General features: G+C 46.8%; 1 protein-coding gene across 1 annotated transcript; it reads left to right on the top strand.

The window, feature by feature from the left end:
• Positions 1-610: 610 nt before the first annotated feature.
• LOC139248759 (probable G-protein coupled receptor 139) lies at positions 611-23,982 on the top strand. The gene is made up of 2 exons (XM_070872181.1): positions 611-863; positions 23,081-23,982. The coding sequence occupies exons 1-2, from the start codon at positions 620-622 to the stop codon at positions 23,980-23,982; spliced, it is 1,146 nt and encodes a 381-aa protein (XP_070728282.1). The 5' UTR covers positions 611-619.
• Positions 23,983-24,262: the final 280 nt, after the last annotated feature.

The following is a 24,262-nucleotide window of genomic DNA, read 5'->3' as shown; positions in this document are numbered from 1 at the left end:
TCATTAACCTTCTCTGTTACCTCATCAAAGAATTCAATCTAGTTTGTCAGACGCACTTTGACTTCAAAACTACCTGTGCCGGTTTCGAAGTCTCCCCACTACTGACGTTAGGCTGATTGGCCTTTAGTTACAGGGTTTATCCCGCTCTCATTTTTTAAACAGGGGAGATTGAAAGATTCTGGTCAGAGACTGCTGTACTCTCAGCATTCCTTCCCTCAGACTTCCCATCCTGACCGGGTAACTGTCCTACTTTGCTGTGGCACAAAAAGTGTTGGATTGAAAGGGGTTAACTGAAAGTGACTGTAATTAATATCAGTCTCCACGTGTTAACTGAAGGTGTTTGTTCAGTGACTGTAATTAATGTCAGTCTCCACGGGTTGACTGAAGGTGTTTGTTCAGTGACTGTAATTAATGTCAGTCTCCACGGGTTGACTGAAGGTCTTTGTTCAGTGACTGTAATTAATGTCAGTCTCCACAGACCCTAATTGAATCTGTACAGTGTTTCACTCTACCATTAATAAGGGACTTCTTTCAACGTGTCATGACAGAGTGTAAGTGAGAGCATCACCTCCGGCACTCCGGCACTGCTCCACAGAGAGGCAGGAGGAATCTCAGCACAATGGATTGGAATGTCACAACAATGGGACATAATCTCAGCACAATGGATTGGAATGTCACAACAATGGGACAGAATCTCAGCACAATGGATTGGAACATTAGCACAATGGGCAGGAGTACAATCTGGGAGTTTGACACCCTTTCTGAAGGTTATAATGGACTAATGTTAGAATATCGCATAGAGTTGGCTCTTCGGGTTATTCAACACATTTACTATCCTTTTCTTGCTGCTCTCGGTGTCCCCGGTAAGTCTCTCTCTTGAGTTATTATTTCTGTAAACCACGTTACACTGCATTATTGTGTATGTCATTTAAATCTTGGTAAGACCAAAGCCTTTGTCTTTGGTCTTCATCATAAACTGCATTCTCTATCTCCCGACTCAGTCTCCCTCCATGGCCAATGTGTGAGGCTGAATCAGACTGTTCACAACCTCGGCATTCTCTTTGACCCTGAGCTGCATTCTGACCTCAAATCCTCTGAATCCCCAGCCCTGCCTACTGTCAGCTCCATAATACGACCTATCGCTGCTCCGCCTCAGCATTTCTGCTGCATAAACTCACACCCGTGCCTTTGTTAAATCCAGAAGTTACTATTCCAAGACTGTCCTGGCTGGCCCCACAATAACAAGCCTCCATAAAGTCGAGCTCATCCAATACCCTGTGCTCACTGACCAGCATTTGCTCCCAATCTGGCAATGCCTCAATCTTAATATTCTCCACATTGTGTTCAAATCCTACCATGGTCTCATGCTCCCCTACCCCCACCCCAGTTAGTCCCATTCCCCTGATCTTTTCCCATAAGCCTGACAGTTTTTCACCTTTAAGTAATTATCCCGTTCCCCTCTTAAAGTTAATGTATTTCTCTCTGTTCCTCGCCTAGGCTTCCTGTTTATATTTTTCTTTCTCTCTGTCTCTCTCTCTCCACTCTCACTCTCTCTTCCTTCTCTCTGTATCTTGCTCATAGGGTCATAAAATGGTACAGCACAGAATGAGGCCATTCAGCCCATCGTGTCCGTGCCGTCTCTCGGAAAGATCTATTTACTTAGTCCAGCGCTTTAGCCAGAGCCCTGTAGAAAATGTTCCCCAACTAATAAACCAATTCCCTTTCAAAAGTTACTATTGAATCTGCTTGCACCCATTCTCAGACAGTGCATTCCAAATCGTAATAACTCGCTGCGTAAAGAACAATCTCCTGATTTCTCCTCCTGGTTCTTTTGGTAAGGACCTTAAATCTGTGTCCTCTGGTTACACCCCATTCTACCACTGGAAACAGTTTGCATTTCTGCACCATATTAAATCTCCCCTTATGGGAAAGAACAAAGATAAATCAGGTGTAAAAGTTCTCAATGGGGGAAAAGGCCAATTTTATTAAACTGAGATGTGATTTAGCAAAAGTGGACTGGAAACAGCTACTGGAAGGGAAAGTAGAGTCAGAGCAGCAAGAGGCCTTCAAGGGGAAGATAGTGAGGGTTCCAAACAAATATGTTTCTTTAAGTGTGGGCGTGCTAGATGTCAAGGAACATACAGGGTGGGAGAAGGGAAAATAGAAAGCTTGTTTCAGATACAAGAGCTACATAAGGACATAAGAAATAGGAGCAGGAGTCGGCCATTCGGCCCCTCGAGCCTGCTCCGTCATTCAGTAAGACCATGGCTGACCTGATCTTGGCCTCAACTCCACTTCCCCGCCTGCTCACCATAACCCTTAACTTCTTGTAGTTCAAAAATCTGTCTATCTCCACCTTAAATATATTCAATGACCCAGCCTCCACAGCTCAACACTACAGAAAGCCGAAAGGATATAGACAGTGCAGCGTTAAAATGAAAAATAAATTATGAAAGCAAAGAGAGGGCATGAAATGTATTGGCAAGGAAAATCAAGTTATTTTATAAAGAGCAAGAGAATAACTAAGGAAAGAATAGGCCTACTAGAAACTTAAAATGTAACCCAATTGCGGAGGTGGAAGACGTGGGTTTAGATCTTGATAAGTACTTTGTGTCTGTCTTCATCGAAGAGATGGATGATGCAAACCTTTTACTTAAGGAAGAAGAGTGTGAAATATTGGATAAGATAAATATAGCGAGATATTAAATATTGTGGTGTTTAAAATCTTTGAAAGTAGATAAATCTTGAGACCGGGATGAAATGTATCTCAGGCTGTTAATAGAGGCCAAAGAGGAAATAGCAGAGGCTCTGACCATCATTTCCCAATCCTCTCTGGCTACAGGTGTGGTGCCAGAGGACTGGAGGATTGCTAATGTTGTACCTTTGTTTAAAAAGGGAGAAAGGGATAGACCGAGTAATTACAGGCCAGTCAGCCTAACCTCAGTGGTGGGAAAAGTTTTGGAAAAAATTCTGAGGGACAGGATAAATCTTCATTTGGAAAGTGGATTAATCGGGGACAGTCAGCGTGGATTTGTTAAGGGAAGATTGTGTCTGAGTCACGGATTGAATTTTTTGAGGAGAAAATGAGGAGGAATGTCGTGTATTTGATGTAGTCCATGTCGATATTAGCAAGGGTTTTGACAAGGTCACACATGACAGACTGGTCAAAAGAGTAAAAGCCCATGGGATCCAAGGGAGAGCGGCAAATTGGATCAACATTGGCTCAGTGGCTGGAAGCAAAGGGTAATGGTTAGCGAGTGTTTTTAGTGGGGTTCCACATGGCTCAGTACTAGGTCCTGATTTTTGTGGTATATATCAATCATTTAGACTTGAATGTTGAGTCCATGATTAAGAAGTTTTACCACTTTGGTGGTAAAAACAGAGAGACAGACTATTATCTGAATGGTGACAGATTAGCAAAAGGGGAGGTGCAAAGAGACCTGGGTGTCATGGTACATCAGTCATTGAAGGTTGGCATGCAGGTACAGCAGGCGGTTAAAAAAGCAAATGGCATGTTGGCCTTCATAGCGAGGGGATTTGAGTACAGGGGCAGGGAGGTGTTGCTACAGTTGTACAGGGCCTTGGTGAGGCCACACCTGGAGTATTGTGTACAGTTTTGGTCTCCTAACTTGAGGAAGGACATTCTTGCTATTGAGGGAGTGCAGCGAAGGTTCACCAGACTGATTCCCGGGATGGCGGGACTGACCTATCAAGAAAGATTGGATCAACTGGGCTTGTATTCACTGGAGTTCAGAAGAATGAGAGGGGACCTCATAGAAACGTTTAAAATTCTGATGGGTTTAGACAGGTTAGATGCAGGAAGAATGTTCCCAATGTTGGGGAAGTCCAGAACCAGGGGTCACAGTCTAAGGATAAGGGGTAAGCCATTTAGGACCGAGATGAGGAGAAACTTCTTCACCCAGAGAGTGGTGAACCTGTGGAATTCTCTACCACAGAAAGTAGTTGAGGCCAATTCACTAAATATATTCAAAAGGGAGTTAGATGAAGTCCTTACTACTCGGGGGATCAAGGGTTATGGCGAGAAAGCAGGAAGGGGGTACTGAAGTTTCATGTTCAGCCATGAACTCATTGAATGGCGGTGCAGGCTAGAAGGGCTGAATGGCCTGCTCCTGCACCTATTTTCTATGTTTCTATGTTTCTAAAATGATACATACATTGGCCGTGTGGTTGATAATGAAGAAGAAAGCTGTAGACTGCAGGAAGATATCAATGAACTGGTCAGGTGGGCAGAACTTTGGCAAATGGAATTCAATCCGGAGATGTATGAGGTAATGCATTTGGGGAGGGCTAACAAGGCAAGGGAACAGACATTAAATGGTCCAACACTGAGAAGTATAGAGGAACAAAGGGACCTGGGAGTGCAGGTCCACAGATCCCTGAAGATAGCAGGCCAGGTGGATAAAATGGTTAAGAAGGCTTACGGAATACTTGCCTTTATTAGTCAAGGCATAGATTACAAGAGCAGGGAGGTTAAGCTTGAACTGTATAAAACACTGGTTAGGCCACAGCTGGAGTACTGCGTGCAGTTCTGGTCACCACATTACAAGAAAGATGTGATTGCATTGGAGAGGGTACAGAGGAGATTTGTGAGGATGTTGCTGGGACTGGAGAATTTTAGCCATGAGGAAAGATTGGATAGGCTGGGGTTGTTTTCCTTGGAACAGAGGAGGCTGAGGGGAGACCTTATTAAGGTGTATACAATTATGAGGGACCTGGATAGAGTGGATAGGAAGGACTTGTTTCCCTTGGCAGAGGGGTCAACAACCAGGGGGCAGAGATTTAAAGTAGTTCGTAGAATTAGAGGGGAGATGAGGAAACATGTCTTCACCCAGAGGGTGGTGGGGGTCTGGAACTCACGGCCTGAAAGGGTGGTAGAGGCAGAAACCCTCACCACATTTAAAAGTACTTGGATGTGCACTTGAAGTGCCGTAACCTACAGGGCTACGGACCCAGAACTGGAAAGTGGGATTAGGCTGGGTAGTTCTTGGTCGACCGGCGTGGACACGATGGGCCGAATGGCCTCCGACTGTGCTGTAAAGTTCTGTGATTTTGTACTTCTCCATGTAACTGATGTCCCAGATCCGTGGTCCCATTTTAATAATTCTCCACCACTTCTCTAATTCTCTAATGCTTGCCAATGTGTGTGGCGCAAAGCTCTGCAGTCCTGCCACATCCAGTGGTGAATGGTGGTGGACAATTAAACAAATATCGGGAGGAGGAGGCTCCATGAATATCCCCATCCTCAATGATGGCAGAGCCCAGCACGTAAGTGCAAAAGACAAGGCTGAAGCGTTTACAACCAACAATAAGGTGGATGAATTAACTGTGCAAATAGATGTTAACAAATATGATGTGATTGGGATTACGGAGACGTGGCTCCAGGATGAGCAGGGCTGGGAACTCAACATCCAGGGGTATTCAACATTCAGGAAGGATAGAATAAAAGGAAAAGGAGGTGGGGTAGCATTGCTGGTTAAGGAGGAGATTAAGGCAATAGTTAGGAAGGACATTAGCTTGGATGATGTGGAATCTATATGGGTAGAGCTGCAGAACACCAAAGGGCAAAAAACGTTAGTGGGAGTTGTGTACAGACCTCCAAACAGTAGTAGTGATGTTGGGGAGGGCATCAAACAGGAAATTAGGGGTGCGTGCAATAAAGGTGCAGCAGTTATAATGGGTGACTTTAATATGCACATAGATTGGGCTAACCAAACTGGAAGCAATACGGTGGAGGAGGATTTTCTGGAGTGCATAAGGGATGGTTTTTTAGACCAATATGTCGAGGAACCAACTAGGGGGGAGGCCATCTTAGACTGGGTGTTATGTAATGAGAAAGGATTAATTAGCAATCTCGTTGTGCGAGGCCCCTTGGGGAAGAGTGACCATAATATGGTGGAATTCTGCATTAGGATGGAGAATGAAACAGTTAATTCAGAGACCATGGTCCAGAACTTAAAGAAGGCTAACTTTGAAGGTATGAGGCGTGAATTGGCTGAGATGGATTGGCGAATGATACTTAAGGGGTTGACTGTGGATGGGCAATGGCAGACATTTAGAGACCGCATGGATGAACTACAACAATTGTATATTCCTGTCTGGCATAAAAATAAAAAAGCGAAGGTGGCTCAACCGTGGCTATCAAGGGAAATCAGGGATAGTATTAAAGCCAAGGAAGTGGCATACAAATTGGCCAGAAATAGCAGCGAACCTGGAGACTGGGAGAAATTTAGAACTCAGCAGAGGAGGACAAAGGGTTTGATTAGGGCAGGGAAAATGGAGTATGAGAAGAAGCTTGCAGGGAACATTAAGACGGATTGCAAAAGTTTCTATAGATATGTAAAGAGAAAAAGGTTAGTAAAGACAAATGTAGGTCCCCTGCAGTCAGAATCAGGGGAAGTCATAACGGGGAACAAAGAAATGGCGGACCAATTGAACCAGTACTTTGGTTCGGTATTCACGAAGGAGGACACGAACAACCTTCCGGTTATAAAAGGGGTCGGGGGGTCTAGTAAGGAGGAGGAACTGAGGGAAATCCTTATTAGCCGGGAAATTGTGTTGGGGAAATTGATGGGATTGAAGGCCGATAAATCCCCAGGGCCTGATGGACTGCATCCCAGAGTACTTAAGGAGGTGGCCTTGGAAATAGTGGATGCGTTGACAGTCATTTTCCAACATTCCATTGACTCTGGATCAGTTCCTATGGAGTGGAGGGTAGCCAATGTAACCCCACTTTTTAAAAAAGGAGGGAGAGAGAAAACAGGGAATTATAGACCGGTCAGCCTGACATCGGTAGTGGGTAAAATGATGGAATCAATTATTAAGGATGTCATAGCAGTGCATTTGGAAAGAGGTGACATGATAGGTCCAAGTCAGCATGGATTTGTGAAAGGGAAATCATGCTTGACAAATCTTCTGGAATTTTTTGAGGATGTTTCCAGTAGAGTGGATAAGGGAGAACCAGTTGATGTGGTATATTTGGACTTTCAGAAGGCGTTCGACAAGGTCCCACACAAGAGATTGATGTGCAAAGTTAGAGCACATGGGATTGGGGGTAGTGTACTGACATGGATTGAGAACTGGTTGTCAGACAGGAAGCAAAGAGTAGGAGTAAATGGGTACTTTTCAGAATGGCAGGCAGTGACTAGTGGGTACCGCAAGGTTCTGTGCTGGGGCCCCAGCTGTTTACACTGTACATTAATGATTTAGATGAGGGGATTAAATGTAGTATCTCCAAATTTGCGGATGACACTAAGTTGGGTGGCAGTGTGAGCTGCGAGGAGGATGCTGTGAGGCTGCAGAGCGACTTGGATAGGTTAGGTGAGTGGGCAAATGCATGGCAGATGAAGTATAATGTGGATAAATGTGAGGTTATCCACTTTGGTGGTAAAAACAGAGAGACAGACTATTATCTGAATGGTGACAGATTAGGAAAAGGGGAGGTGCAAAGAGACCTGGGTGTCATGGTACATCAGTCATTGAAGGTTGGCATGCAGGTGCAGCAGGCGGTTAAGAAAGCAAATGGCATGTTGGCCTTCATAGCAAGGGGATTTGAGTACAGGGGCAGGGAGGTGTTGCTACAGTTGTACAGGGCATTGGTGAGGCCACACCTGGAGTATTGTGTACAGTTTTGGTCTCCTAACCTGAGGAAGGACATTCTTGCTATTGAGGGAGTGCAGCGAAGGTTCACCAGACTGATTCCCGGGATGGCGGGACTGACCTATAAAGAAAGACTGGATCAACTGGGCTTGTATTCACTGGAGTTCAGAAGAATGAGAGGGGACCTCATAGAAACATATAAAATTCTGACGGGGTTGGACAGGTTAGATGCAGGAAGAATGTTCCCAATGTTGGGGAAGTCCAGAACCAGGGGTCACAGTCTAAGGATAAGGGGTAAGCCATTTAGGACCGAGATGCGGAGGAACTTCTTCACCCAGAGAGTGGTGAACCTGTGGAATTCTCTACCACAGAAAGTTGTTGAGGCCAATTCACTAAATATATTCAAAAAGGAGTTAGATGAGGTCCTTACTGCTAGGGGGATCAAGGGGTATGGCGAGAAAGCAGGAATGGGGTACTGAAGTTGAATGTTCAGCCATGAACTCATTGAATGGCGGTGCAGGCTAGAAGGGCTGAATGGCCTACTCCTGCACCTATTTTCTATGTTTCTATGTTTCTATCTTCAGCCAGAAGTGCCGAGTGGATGATCCATGTCAGCCTCCTCCTGAGGTACCCACCATCACAGAAACCAGTCTTCAGCCAATTCGATTCACTCCACGTGATATCAAGAAACAGCTGAGCACACTTGATACAGCAAAGGCTATGGGCCCCGATAACATCCCGGCTGTTGTGCTGAAGACTTGAGCTCCAGAACTAGCCGCGCCTCTAGCCAAGCTGTTCCACTACAGCTACAACAGTGGCATCTACCCGACAATGTGGAAATGGTGACATTTTAGGAAAAGGGGAGGTGCAACGAGACCTGGGTGTCATGGTACATCAGTCATTAAAGGTTGGCATGCAGGTACAGCAGGCGGTTAAGAAAACAAATGGCATGTTGGTCTTCACAGCGAGGGGATTTGAGTACAGGGGCAGGGAGGTGTTGCTACAGTTGTACAGGGCCTTGGTGAGGCCACACCTGGAGTATTGTGTACAGTTTTGGTCTCCTAACCTGAGGAAGGACATTCTTGCTATTGAGGGAGTGCAGCGAAGATTCACCAGACTGATTCCCGGGATGGTGGGACTGACCTATCAAGATAGACTGGATCAACTAGACTTGTATTCACTGGAGTTCAGAAGAATGAGAGGGGATCTCATAGAAACGTTTAAAATTCTGATGGGTTTAGACAGGTTAGATGCAGGAAGAATGTTCCCAATGTTGGGGAAGTCCAGAACCAGGGGACACAGTCTAAGGATAAGGAGTAAGCCATTTAGGACCGAGATGAGGAGAAATTTCTTCACCCAGAGAGTGGTGAACCTGTGGAATTCTCTACCACAGAAAGTAGTTGAGGCCAATTCACTAAATATATTCAAAAAGGAGTTCGATGTAGTCCTTACTACTCGGGGGATCAAGGGGTATGGTGAGAAAGCAGGAAGTGGGTACTGAAGTTGCATGTTCAGCCATGAACTCATTGAATGGTGGTGCAGACTCGAAGGGCCGAATGGCCTACTCCAGCACCTATTTTCTATGTTTCTATGTTTCTATGAAAACTGCCCAGGTATGTCCTGTCCACAAAAAGCAGGACAAATGTAATCCGGCTAATTACCGCCCCATCAGTCTACTCTCAATCATCAGCAAAGTGATGGAAGGTGTCGTCGACAGTGCTATCAAGCGGCACTTACTCACCAATAACCTGCTCACCGATGCTCAGTTTGGGTTCCACCAGGATCACTCGGCTCAGACCTCATTACAGCCTTGGTCCAAACATGGACAAAAGAGCTGAATTCCAGAGGTGGGGTGAGAGTGACATCAAGGCAGCATTTGACCGAGTGTGGCATCAAGGAGCCCCAGTAAAACTGGAGTCAATGGGAATCAGGGGAAAACTCTCCACTGGCTGGAGCCAGACCCAGCACAAAGGAAGATGGTTGTGGTGGTTGGAGGTCAATCATCTCAGCCCCAGGACATCGCTGCAGGAGTTCCTCAGGGCAGTGTCCTAGGCCCAACCATCTTCAGCTGCTCCAACAATGACCTTCCTCCATCATAAGGTCAGAAGTGGGGATGTTCGCTGATGACTGCACAGTGTTCAGTTCCATTCACAACTCCTCAGGCTTTTCATTACCACCGGATGTCAAAAAGTGCTTTAAATCCAATGATACACTTTTGAAGTGTAGTCACTGTTGTAATGTGGGAAACACGGCAGCCAATTTGCACACAGCAAGCTCCCACAGTCAGCAATGTGATAATCAATGGATAATCTGTTTTTGTTCCGTTGATTGAAGGATAAATATTGGCGAGGATACAAGGGATAACTCGCCTGCACTTCTTTAAATAGTGCCGTAGGATCTTTTATGTCCACCTGAGAGGGCAGACGGGGCCTCGGTTTATTGTTTCATCTGAAACATGGCACCTCCAACAGTGCAGCACTCCCTCAGTACTGCCCCTCCGACAGTGCAGCACTCCCTCAGTACTGCACCTCCAACAGTGCAGCACTCCCTCAGTGCTGCCCCTCCAACTGTGCAACGCTCCCTCAGTGCTGCCCCTCCAACAGTGCAGCAGTCCCTCAGCACTGCCCCTCCAATAGTGCAGCACACTCTCAGTACTGCCCCTCCGACAGTGCAACACTCCCTCAGTACTGCCCCTCCGTCAGTGCAGCACTCCCTCAGTACTGCCCCTCCGACAGTACAGCGCTCCCTCAGTACTGCCCCTCCGACAGTGCGGCGCTCCCTCAGTACAGCCTCTCCGACAGTGCAGCACTCCCACAGTACTGCCCCTCCGACAGTGCAGCGCTCCCTCGGTATTGCCCCTCTGACAGTGCAGCACTCCCTCAGTACTGCCCCTCCGACAGTAAGGTGCTCCCTCAGTACTGCCCCTCCGACAGTAAGGTGCTCCCTCAGTACTGCCCCTCCGACAATGCAGCACTCCCTCAGTACTGCCCCTCTGACAATGAAATACTCCCTCAGTACTCCCCCTCCAACTGTGCAGCACTCCCTCAGTACTGCCCCTCCGACAGTGCAGCACTCCCTCAGTACTGCCTCTCCAACAGTGCAGCACTCCCTCAGTACTGCCCCTCCGACAGTGCAGCACTCCGCCAGTACTGCCCCTCCGACAGTGCAGCACTCCCTCAGTACTGCCCCTCCGACAGTGCGGCACTCCCTCAGTACTACCCCTCCGACAGTGCAGCACTCCGCCAGTACTGCCCCTCCGACAGTGCAGCACTCCCTCAGTACTGCCCCTCCGACAGTGCAGCACTCCCTCAGTACTGCCCCTCCGACAGTGCAGCACTCCCTCAGTACTGCCCCTCCGACAGTGCAGCACTCCCTCAGTACTGCCCCTCCGACAGTGCAGCACTCCCTCAGTACTGCACCTCCGACAGTGCAGCACTCCCTCAGTACTGCCCCTCCGACAGTGCAGCACTCCACCAGTACTGCCCCTCCGACAGTGCAGCACTCCCTCAGTACTGCCCCTCCGACAGTGCAGCACTCCCTCAGTACTGCACCTCCGACAGTGCAGCACTCCCTCAGTACTGCCCCTCCGACAGTGCAGCACTCCACCAGTACTGCACTGGAATATCAGCCGAGATTTTATGTTTCTCCGGTCTCTGGAGTGGGACTTAAACCCACAACCTTCTCACTCGAGGTGAGAGTGCTGCCCACTGAGCCACAGCCGACACTGACAGAGCTGAACCTGTACAGAGCCGCATGCAGCAAGACCCGGACAACATTCAGGCTCAGGCTGGTAAATGACGAGTAACATTCACACCACACAAGTGCCAGGCAATGACCATCTCCAGCAAGCGAGAGTCTAACCACCGCCCCTTAACATTCAACCGCATTACCATCGCCGAATCCCCCACCATCAACATCCTGGGGGTCACCAGTGACCAGAAACTTAACTGGACCAGACACATAAATACTGTGGCTACAAGAGCGGGTCAGAGGCTGGGTATTCTGTGGCCAGTGTCTCACCTCCTGACTCCCCAAAGCCTCTCCACCATCGACAAGGCACAAGTCGGGAGTGTGATGGAACACTTTCCTCGGTGAGTGCAGCTCCAACAACATATGAGAGAGAGGGTGAGAGAGGACGAGAGAGACAAGCGGGAGAGGGAGAGATGGAGAGGGAGAGAGAGAGGGAGAGAGAGAGGGGAGAGAGAGGGAGAGAGGGAGAGAGAGAGAGGGGGAAGAGAGAGGGAGAGAGAGAGAGGGAGAGAGAGAGGGGGAGAGAGAGGGGAGAGAGAGAGGGAGAGAGAGAGGGAGAGAGAGAGGGGAGAGAGAGGGAGAGAGAGAGGGAGAGAGAGAGGGGGAAGAGAGAGGGAGAGGGGGAGAGAGAGGGGAGAGAGAGGGAGAGAGAGGGAGAGAGAGAGGGGAGAGAGAGGGAGAGAGAGAGGGGGAGAGAGAGGGGAGAGAGAGGGAGAGAGAGAGGGGGAGAGAGAGGGGAGAGAGAGGGAGAGAGAGAGAGGGAGAGAGAGAGGGAGAGAGAGCGAAGTGGAGAGAGAGGGAGAGAGAGAGAGGGGAAGAGAGAGGGGAGAGAGAGGGAGAGAGAGAGAGGGAGAGAGAGCGGGAGAGAGAGCGAAGTGGAGAGAGAGGGAGAGAGGGAGAGAGAAGAGTGGAGAGAGAGTGCAGGAGAAAGAGAGGGCGAGAGAGAGGGGGAGAGTTAGCAAGAATGAGAGAGAGAGTGTGGTGAGAGAGAGAGGGGAGAGAACATGGGAGAGAAAGAAGGAGGGGAGGGAGAAAGTGAGGGAGAGAGTGAGGGAGAGTGAGAAGGACACGGAGAGAGAGATTGAGAGGGGGGGAGAGAGTGAGAGGGAGAGAGAGGGAGAGTGGGAGGGGTGGAGAGAGGGGGCAGGAGAAAGAGAGGCAAGAAAGAGGGGAGAGAGAGGGAGAATGAGAGGGGAGAAATAGAGGGGGAGAGTGAGAGGTGAATCGGAAGGAAAGAGTGAGAGAGAGAGAGGGGAGAGAGGGTGAGAGAGGAATGGAAAGGGTGAGAGAGAGGAGGGAAAGAGCATGTAAGGGGGAGGGAGAGAAATAGGGGAGAGAGAGAGGGGAGAGAGAGGGTGAAAGAGAGGCAGAGGGAGAGAGGGCTAGGGAGGGCAGGAGGGAGAGGGCGAGAGAGAGGGCGAGTGAGAGGGAGAGGGGAGATTGAGAAAGGGATGGGGAGATAGAGGGAGAGAGTAAGGGAGAAAGGAAGGAGGGGAGAGAGAGAGGGAGAAAAAGACGGGGAGAGAGAGGGGATGGGAGAAAGAGAGGGGGAGTTAGAGGGGGAGAGAGAGAGGGGGATAATGAGGGAGAGAGAGGGAGAGAGAGAGAGAAAGGGGCAGAGAGAGATAGAGTGTGAGAGGGGGAATGAGGGAGGGGAGAGAGAGAAGGGCAGAGAGTGAGGCATAGAGAGGAGAGAGGGTGATGGAGAAAGCAAGGGAGAGAGAGCGGGAGAGAGATTGGCAGAGGGAGAAAGAGAGGGGTAAAGAGGGTGAGAGAGATAGGGAGAAAGAGCGGGGCAGAGATAGAGGGAGAACCAGAGGGAAGAGATCGGAGGAGAGTGAGTGAAAAAGTGAGGGGGAGGGATAAGGGCGAGAGAGGGGGCAGGAAGAGAGCGGGAGAGAGAGAGAAATGGGAGTGAGAGGGGGAGAGAGAGAGAGAGCGTGAGAGGGGGAATGAGGGAGGGGGAGAGAGAGAAGGGCAGAGAGTGAGGCATAGAGAGATTGAGAGAGGGGGAGAGAGAGAGAGAGAGAGATGGCGGTGAGAGTGAGAGAGAGATTGAGAGAGGGGGGAGAGAGAGAGAGAGAAAGAGATGGCGATGAGAGTGAGGGAGAGATTGAGAGAGGGGGAGAGAGAGAGAGAGAGAGAGAGAGAGATGGCGGTGAGAGTGAGGGAGAGATTGAGAGAGGGGGAGAGAGAGAGAGAGAGAGAGATGGCGATGAGAGTGAGGGAGAGATTGAGAGAGAGATTGAGAGAGGGAGAGAGAGAGAGATGGTGGTGAGAGTGAGGGAGAGATTGAGAGAGGGGGAGAGAGAGAGAGAGAGAGAGAGAGATGGCGATGAGAGTGAGGGAGAGATTGAGAGAGAGATTGAGAGAGGGAGAGAGACAGAGATGGTGGTGAGAGTGAGGGAGAGATTGAGAGAGAGATTGAGAGAGGGAGAGAGAGAGAGATTGAGAGAGGGGGAGAGAGGAGGAGAGGGCAGGAGAAAGAGGGGGAGAGAGCGTGGGGGAAGGAGAAAGAGAGGGGAAAAAGATGGGGAGAGCAATGGAAAAAGGGATGCAATTGCTTATCCCTGTTGCAGAGGAAACAAGCAGGAAAAAAGGGTAAAAAAAACAAATTTAAAGGACTTTGTCTAAATGCATGCAGCATTCATAACAAAAAAGAAGTGTTGACGGCACAAATAGATACAAATGAGTGTGATCTGATAGCCATTACAGAGACGTGGTCGCAAGGTGACCAGTTCTGGGAATTAAATATTCAGGGGTATTTGACAATCCGGAAGGACAGACAGAAAGGAAAAGGAAGTGGGGTAGCTCTATTGATAAAGGATGGTGTCATGTGTCTCATTACTGTATATAACTGTACTTACCATGCTACACATGACTGTAACTGGATATGACCTGTAACAATAAGCATACCTTACCACCAGGAGTACACTTGCAGGAAACACTCCATACCTGTCCCACTGAGGTATTTTAAGGGAGGTCTCAGGCAAGTGCAGCACTGGAGAGCTGGAATTAAAGGTGCAGGCCCTGAGTGACCCTGACTTCACCATGTGCCTCATGTAAGTCAGTACATTAGAGTCAGGACTTAACAGATGGAATCACTGCAATAGTGAGAAACAATATTGGCTCAAATGATCAGGATGTGGAAACAGTTTGGGTGGAGATAAGGAATAATAAGGGGAAAAAGTCACTGGTGGGTGTAATCTATAGGCAACTGTGTTGGTCGGAGTATAAACCAGGCTATAGTGGGGACTTATAAAAAGGGAACAGTAATAATCATGGGTAATTTAACCTCCATATTGATCCTAGTACAGGATCCCCTTGGAATGAGTGATCATCGCATGTTTAAATTTCAAATTCAGATGGGGTGAGAAAGTTGGATCTCTAACCAGCGTACTAACTTTTAAAAGCCAGCAAAGAACGACTACAAAAATGATTAAGGGAAGGTAGACTATGAAAGTAAACCAGCACAAAATATAAAAACAGATAGCAAGAGCTTCCAGAGGTATATAAAAATGAAAAGAGTGGCTAAAATAAATGTTGGTCCCTTAGAGGACGAGACTGGAGAATTAGTAATGGGGAACATGGAGATGGCAGAAACTCTGAACAAATATTTTGTATCACTTTACGGTAGAGGACACGAACAATATTCCGACAGTGGATAGTCAAGGGGGCTATGGGGGGGGGGAGGAACTTAACACAATGACAATCACTAAGGAGGTGTACTCAGTAAGATAATGGGACTAAAGGCAGATAAATCCCCTGGACCTGATGGCTTGCATCCTCGGGTCTTAAGAGAAGTAGCGGCAGGGATTGTGGATACATTGGTTGTAATTTACCAAAATTGCCTGGATTCTGGGGAGGACCCAGCAGATTGGAAAACTGCAAATGTAACGCCCCTATTTAAAAAAGGAGGCAGACAAAAAGCAGGAAACTATAGACCAGTTAGTCGAACATCTGTGGTTGGGAAAATGTTGGAGTCCATTATTAAAGAAGCAATAGCAGGACATTTGGAAAAGCAAAATTTGGTCAGGCAGAGTCAGCATGGATTTATGAAGGGGAGACATGTTTGACAAATTTGCTGGAATTCTTTGAGGATGTAACGAAGAGGGTGGATAAAGGGGAACCAGTGGATGTGGTGTCAATGAATTTCCAGAAGGCATTTGACAAGGTGCCACATAGAAGGTCGATATCTGCAGTTGTTGGTGAACTCTTCGTCTGTGAACTCTTTCTTTGCAGGTCGGGATTTCTTTCTGACAGCTTTGACATCTTCAGAATCTGTTTTAGTGAGCTTCATGAATTTCATTTGCGCAACTGTGGCTTCTGTAGCTTTACAGAGCTTCACACATTTATCGAGTGTTGGGCTTTGTTCTTGCAACAGCCTCTTACACAGAGAGTTATCAGATATTCCGCAGACTATGCGATCTCTGGTGAAATCATCCTTCAAATTGCTGAAACCACATGACAATGCTAGCTCTCTCACTTTCACGAGATATTTGTCAAACCACTCGTTCCCTTGTACACGGTTGTTGAACTGCACAGGTGGTGTTGGATTTACCTTCACACTTCTCTTCCCAGAGCTTCACAATAATCTCAATTTCCTGCAGGTCTTGCTCTGATTTGTAAGGAAGATTCTTGTGGATACCGAGGGCATTGCTGCCAATGGCAGTGATAAACATTGCAACCCTAACTCGATCTGGTTTCACCACAATATTTCTGATAATTTCACAGCTGACCCTCAGTTCTTTCAATTTTTTCCAGTTGGCTTTCAAATCGCCGATCATGTGCAATGGAGGTGGGAGAGGAATGTGCGGGAGTTCACCCCGTGGTGGTCATGATACCTTGCTATAGTTTATGACTTTGAGTATGTCACATACATGTATATAGTTCAAATAATGAAAGTCTAACAATAGAAAAATTCTGTGGTTAAGTAATTGTAGAAAAACTTTTTCACTCGAGGCGCTAAAATAACTATGCCACTTTAAATTTAATTTACTATTGCCTCTAGATTATTTTACAAGCTTATGACTATTTATCGCCCTTCACGGATCCACACGCGTTGTGTAGGAAGCACGCACTGCACTGCACTGATGTGATGATCAGCCATGATCTTATTGAATGGTGGTGCAGGAGTAGGCCATTCGGCCCTTCGAGCCTGCACCGTCATTCAATAAGATCATGGCTGATCATTCCCTCAGTACCCCTTTCCTGCTTTCTCTCCATACCCTTTGATCCTTTTAGCCATAAGGGCCATATCTAACTCCGTCTTGAATATATCCAATGAACTGGCCTCAACAACTCTCTGCAGCAGGGAATTCCACAGGTTCACCACTCTCTGAGCAAAGAAGTTTCTCCTCATCTCGGTCCTAAATGGCTTACCCCTTATCCTTAGACTGTGTCCCCTGGTTCTGGACTTCCACAACATCAGGAACATTCTTCCTGAATCTAATTTGTCCAGTCCCATCAGAATTTTATATATTTCCATGAAATCCCATCTCATTCTTCTAAACTCCAGTGAATACAGGCCCAGTCGATCCAGTCTCTCCTCATATGTCAGTCCTGCCATCCCGGAAATCAGTCTGGTGAACCTTCGCTGCACTCCCTCAACAGCAAGAACGCCCTTCCTCAGATTAGGAGACCAAAACTGAACACAATATTCCAGGTGAGGCCTCACCAAGGCCCTGTATAACTGCAGTAAGACCTCCCTGCTCCTATACTCAAATCCCCTAGATATGAAGGCCAACATGCCATTTGCCTTCTTCACCACCTACTGTACCTGAATGCCAACTTTCAATGACTGATGTACCATGACACCCAGGTCTCGTTGCACATTTCCTTTTCCTAATCTCCGCCATTCAGATAATATTCTGCCTTTGTGTTTTTGCCACCAAAGTGGATAACCTCACATTTATCCACATTATACTGCATCTGCCATGCATTTTCCCACTCACCTAACATATCCAAGTCACCCTGTAGCCTCTTAGCGTCCTCCTCACAGCTCACACTGCCATCCAGCTTAGTGTCAGCTGCAAACTTGGAGATATTACACTCAATTCCTTCATCTAATTCATTAATGTATATTGTAAATAGCTGGGGTCCCAGCACTGAGCCCAGCTGCACTCCACTAGTCACAGCCTGCCATTCTGAAAAGGACCCGTTTATCCCGACTCTCTGCTTCCTGTCTGCCAACCAGTTCTCTAGCCACGTCAATATATTACCCCCAATACCATATGCTTTAATTTTCACACCAATCTCTTGTGTGGGACCTTGTCAAAAGCCTTTTGAAAATCCAAATACATCACATCCACTGGTTCTCCCTTGTCCACTCTACTTGTTACATCCTCAAAAAATTCTAGAAGATTTGTCAAGCATGATTTCCCTTTCATAAATCCATGCTGACTTGGACCGATCCTGTCACTGCTTTCCATCTTTAATAATTGATTCCAACATTTTCCCCACTACTGATGTCAAGCTAACCGATCTATAATTACCTGTTTTCTCTCTCCCTCCTTTCTTAAAACGTGGTGTTACATTAGCTACCCTCCAGTCCATAGGAACTGATCCAGAGTCGATAGACTGTTGGAAAATGATCACCAATGCATCCACTATTTCTAGGGCCACTTCCTTAAGTACTCTGGGATACATACTATAATTTCCTAGGGATTTATCGGCCTTCAATCCCATCAATTTTCCGAACACAATTTCCCGCTTTATAAGATTTCCTTCAGTTCCTCCTTCTCACGAGACCCTCGGACCCCTAGTATTTCCAGAAGGTTATTTGTGTCTTCCTTCATGAATATACTCCCTAATATACTCCAGGAAATCCTGCTCCGCCGTATTGCTACCAGTTTGGTTAGCCCAATCTATATGTCGATTAAAGTCACCCATGATAACTGCTGTACCCTAATTTCTTGTTTGATGCTGTCCCCAACCTCACTACTACTGTTTGGTGGTCTGTACACAGCTCCCACTAGCGTTTTCTGCCCCTTGGTATCCCGCAGCTCCACCTATACAGATTCCACATCATCCAAATGAATGTCCTTCCTTACTATTGCGTTAATTTCCTCTTTAACCAGCAACGCTATCCCACCTCCTTTTCCTTTCTGTCTAACCTTCCTGAATGTTGAATACCACTGGATGTTGAGTTCCCAGCCTTGGTCACCCTGGAGCCATGTCTCTGTGATGCCAATTATATCATGTTCGTTACTAGCTGCCTGCACGGTTAATTCATCCACCTTATTATGAATACTCCTCGCATTGAGGCACAGAGCCTTCAGGCTTGTCTTTTTAACACACTTTGTCCCTTTAGAATTTTGCTGTAATGTGGCCCTTTTTGATTTTTGCCTTGGGTTTCTCTGCCCTCCACTTTTACTTTTCTTCTTTTTATCTTTAGCTTCTGCCCCCATTCTATTTCCCTCTGTCTCCCTGCATAGGTTCCCATCCCCCTGCCATATTAGTTTAACCCCTCCTCAACAGCACTAGCAAACACTCCCCCTGGAACATTGGTTCCGGTCCTGCCCAGGTGCAGACCATCCAGTTTGTACTGGTCCCACCTCCCCCAGAACCGGTTCCAATGCCCCAGGAATTTGAATCCCTCCCTGCTGCACCATTCCTCAAGCCACATATTCATCTGAGCTGTCCTGCGATTCCTACTTTGACTAGCACGTGGCACTGGTAGCAATCCTGAGATTACTACCTTTGAGGTCCTACTTTTTAATTTAACTCGTAGCTCCCTAAATTCAGCTTGTAGGACCTCATCGAATGCCTTCTGAAAATACAAATACACCACATCCACTGGTTCACCCTTATCTATTCTACCAGTTTCAACCTCAAAAAACTCCTAACAGATTTGTCAAACATGATTTCCCTTTCATAAATCTGTGTTGATTCGGCCCAATCCCATTATTAGTTTCTACGTGCCCTGTTACCACGTGCGTAATAATAGATTCTAGCATTTTCCCTATTACTGATGTCAGGCTAACTGGTCTATAGTTCCCCATTTTCTCTCTCCCTCCTTTCTTAAATAGTGGGTTTATATTTGGCACCTTCCAATCTGCAGGAACCGTTCTAGAATCTATGGAATTTTGGAAGTTGAGCACCAATGCAACTATCTCTATGGCCACCTCATTCAAAACCCTGTGATGTAGGCCATCGGGTCCAGTGGATTTATCGGCTTTCTGTCCCATTAATGTCTCCAGTACTAGTTTTTTACTTTCTTTCAGTTCCTCATTCTCACTCGATCTTTGGCTCCCCACTACCTGTGGGAGGGTTTTTGTGTCCTCTTCCATGAATGGTAATTTGATCTATACTTGATGAGGAGAAATTTTCAGGGCTACTGGGTAACGGCTTAATTGTTCACTGCTGTTCAGGACTGGATATGACAGCTTTGAAATAATCTGTTCTGTTGGTCGTGGGATCGCTCTGTCCAATTTCATCCCACTGAGCATGATGCTAGAGGCACAAGATATGATGGAGTGTGTCCTGAGTGTGAAGGTGAATCACATTCTCCACAAATACAGTGGTCACTCCTCCCAATACCATTGTGGACAGATGCACATGTGATAGTTAGATTGGTGAGAACGAGGTCAAGCCGTCAATGGTCTCTTGTTGCTTCTCCCACCAGCCGCTGTAATCCCAGTCTGGCAGAAGTGTTCTTCAGGGCTCGGTTAATGGTGGTACGTCCAAGCCACTCTGGGTGATGGACATTGAAGTTTCCCCCCTCCCGACCCACAGTATATTTAGTGCTCTCGGTATGGCCATCAACTGGTGCTCAGCATAAAGCTGCGTGAATTCTTCAGCTGAAGGGGGGCAGTGAGGGGGAAGTTACTTTGCCCATGTCCGACTGAAAGCCATGAGACATCATTCTGTCCTTAGACAATGTTGAGAACTCCAGGATCTCCCCACCCAACTGTGTACCACTGCGCCCCCACCTGTGGTGGGTCAGACCTGCCGGGGGGATAGGACAGACCCTGGGAAGGTGATGGAGAGTTGGTGATGGAGACTGATAGATATGGAGCTGCGACTATGACTTTGTGAGAATTCAATGTTTCCAGAGCATGTCATGCAGTATTGAGATGGTTACAGGGCACTTATCTCATTGGTTAATACTCTCAGTGTTTTCCCTTGATTAGTTGTGTTAACCCAATGCTGGTATTATCCCCTCAGTAAACCACCGTTACAGGTTTGGCTCGGTGACGCCAACCTTTAAAAACAATTTGTTCTTGTTGCAGATTCAGGCAAACAGTATTCGCTGGGAATCGCCTCCCTGGACTGAGGTGGGAGCTGTGTGATACAGGCAGTCCCATCCTTCCATCGCTGGGATCAGCTCCAAGATCCTGCTCTTTAGGAACATTTCTTTGTTGTGAATGTTTTTACCCTAAAGGTGTGGGATGAAATAAACCAGAGAACAAGATTGGGGCAGTCCATCTTCTCTCTTATTTTATTCCTTCCTTTTTTCTGTCACTTTCTCAGCTTTTGTCCTCAGTGTGGGCCCAGTACAGGAAGAGAAGCTCGGTTCTCTGAGCTGCCCTGGGTACTTTAATGCAGGATGAAATTCCCATCAGTGTCTCCTTTCCTGCATCAGCAACACTGCTTTTGCTGTTTAGAACAGGATTACAAGCATCCTTTACAAAATGTTCCTTCAGCCGGATTTCAGCACATTGATTTCCAGTCTTTGTTTTGAACTGACGGTTGGATCCCATGGCCGGTCATTGGCTCACTCGGTGAGACCCAGAGGGATCTCTATCGGTCCTGCTATACTGCTGGTAACTGAATTACTGAGGATAAGACAATCCATTCATACCTTCCCAGCTAATGTACTCTGCACAAGTGGAAAACAGCAGGTGAAAAAGTACAGGGATAAATCTCTTCCATTGGTGTTCAGATATTTTACAGAAGCGTCTCTTTCCTGTGGGATTCTGATGCTATTAACTGCATTTAGTGGGGCTTTGCCTGCTCAATGATAACTGCTCAATGATAACTGCTCAATGATAACTGCTCAAAGATAACTGCTCAAAGATAACTGCTCAATGATAACTACTTATTTTAATCCAGTGTCTCTTCTTTACAATCTTATTTGGAAAATCTTCCTTTCAATGAGCGACAATTTGTGTATTTCAACTAAAACGCAGAAAACACAATCTCTAACACACTTCTTACAGCCCTATAACCTCAGTGCCCTGGTACTTATTATCTCAGCATTGTCCTATTATATCCATACATTTTACATACAATTGCCTGTAATTATTGCAAGCTAAGTTTGCAGTTTCTGTATTTTGCTGTTGCAGTCATTTTCAGCTCTAAATATAATGGAGCAGGCTCCCAGTGAGATTTCTCCCTCAGCACAGAGGGGCACAGAAGTGAATCGCACTGCTCCAGGTGCTGGCTGATCCCGGGACATGAAAGTTTACTGAGAGGTTCTGGTCCTTTGTGTCTCTGGGACCTCGGGCCCTGCTTTTATCCGCTGGCCTAAAGGTGGATCTATCATTTAATCTCCCATTGATCAAACATCTGTAACTTTCCTGTTGTATTTATCCCTATTCCATTTATTAATTCCACAATGTATTCCCGATTATTTTTACAATAATCCCTCTATTCTGCTCCACGGCTCATCCAATTAGATTATATAATTGAATGTTGCGAATGGGTTGCAGATTTACGATCGATATTAATGACTTAGATGAAGGGACCGAGTGTAATGTAGCCAAGTTTGCTGATGATACAAAGATGGATGGGAAAGCAAATTGTGAGGGAGGGCACAAAAAATCTACAAAGGGACATAGACAGGCTAAGTGAGTGGGCAAACATTCGGCAGATGAATTATAATGTGGAAAAATGTGAGGTTATCCAGTTTGGTAGGAAAAATAAAAAAGCAAATTATAATTCAAATAGTGAGAGAGATTGCAAAGTGCTGCAGTACAGAGGGACCTGGGGGTCCTTGTGCATGAAACACAAACAGTTAGTATGCAGGTACAGCAAGTGATCAGGAAGGCAAATGGAATGTTGGCCTTTATTGCAAGGGGGATAGAATATAAAAGCAGAGAAGTCCTGCTACAACTGTGCAGAGTATTGGTGAGGCTACACCTGGAGTACTGCGTACAGTTCTGGTCTCCGTATTTAAGAAAGGATATACTTGCATTGGAGGCAGTTCAGAGAAGGTTCACTCGGTTGATACCTGCGATGAAGGGATTGACTTATGAAGAAAGGTTGAGTAGGTTGGGCCAATGCTCACTGGAGTTCAGAAGAATAAGAGATGATCTTATCGAAATGTATCAGATACTGAGGTGGGATTGACAAGGTGGATGTAGAGAGGATGTTTCCCCTCGTGGGGGAATCTAGAACTAGGGGGCATAGTTTAAGAATAAGAGGCCGCCCATTTAAAACTGAGATGAGGAGGAATTTCTTCTCTCAGAGGGTTGTAAATCTGTGGAATTCTCTGCCCCAGAGAGCTGTGGAGGCTGGGTCATTAAATATATTTAAGATAGAGATAGACAGATTTTTGAGCGATAAGGGAGTGAAGGGTTATGGGGAGCAGGCGGGGAAGTGGAGTTGAGTCCATGATCGAATCAGCCATGGTCTTATTAAATGGTGGAGCAGGCTCGAGGGGCCGAATGGCCGACTCCTGCTCCTGTTTCTCCCCGAATTCCAACAAACTGCTGCTCTTGTTCCCAGACTGATGTATAATTTTCCTGTTTATTTCCTTTGACCACAGTGAACTTAGTGACGATTGTGATCCTGTCCCGGGGAAAGTGCGGTCTCTCCAAATGTATCACTCGCTACCTGGTGGCTATGGCGACGGCGGATCTACTGGTCGTGATCGTTGACCTGATACTCAGGCACATGCCAATTCTTTATAGTGAACAGTTTGCGTTTGTGCGCTCCCTCCTTGTGTGTAATATTCACACCTCTCTGCTTTACACAGTCACAGACTGTTCTGTCTGGTTCACCGTCACTTTCACCTTCGATCGATTTGTGGCCATTTGTTGCCAGAAGCTGAAAACCAAATATTGCACCGAGAGAACGGCGGCTGTGGTTCTGGGAACAGTGGTTCTGCTGAGCGGGTTAAAGGACACGTTTTGGTATTTTATGTTAACAAGACGGTATTCCCTTTGGAACGCCCCCTGGTTTTGTGAAGTATCAGAGGCTGTTCTCCAATCACAAATCTGGGCAACAATGGCCTTCCTTCATTATATTGTCACGCCTGCAATCCCATTTATTGTGATCCTGCTGCTCAATGCTCTCACCGTCAGACACATTTCAGTGTCAAGCAGGGCCCGCAGGAGACTCCGGGGTCCCAGCAGTGCGGATCGCCCCAAAGACCCCGAGATGGAGAGTCGCAGGAAATCCATCATATCACTGTTCATTATCTCGGGCAATTTCATCCTGTTATGGGCCATGCTGATGGTGTTCTCTATATGGATCCGGATGTATTATTTGGGGTATAAGGCGGTATTTCTACCGTATTATGTTATGGAAATGGGACTGATGATGCAGCTCCTGAGTTGCTGCACAAACACGGGTATTTATGCCATGACACAGACTAAGTTCAGAGCGCAGTTAAAGAATGCAGTGAAATATCCCTTTACTCAGATTGCGAAGTTCATTAAACGATGAGAACAAGCAGAGACTTTGCTGCCTCAGCCTGATATTGTGAGCCAGTCACTCTCCCTGTGTGAGATCTGTGATCACGGTGAATATTAACACACTCACTCACACACTGTCTACACTGGGCTCCCTGTGTGAGGCCTGTGATCAGGGTGAATATTAACACACTCACTCACACACTGTCTACACTAGGCTCCCTGTGTGAGGCTTGTGATCCCGGTGAATATTAACACACTCATTCACACACTGTCTACACTGGGCTCCCTGTGTGTGGTCTGTGATCAGGCTG

Source organism: Pristiophorus japonicus, unplaced genomic scaffold (assembly GCF_044704955.1).
Source record: "Pristiophorus japonicus isolate sPriJap1 unplaced genomic scaffold, sPriJap1.hap1 HAP1_SCAFFOLD_292, whole genome shotgun sequence".
Taxonomy (NCBI): domain Eukaryota; kingdom Metazoa; phylum Chordata; class Chondrichthyes; family Pristiophoridae; genus Pristiophorus; species Pristiophorus japonicus.
The sequence above is the reverse complement of the archived record's forward strand: the minus strand, read 5'-3'. Positions and strand labels throughout refer to the sequence as shown.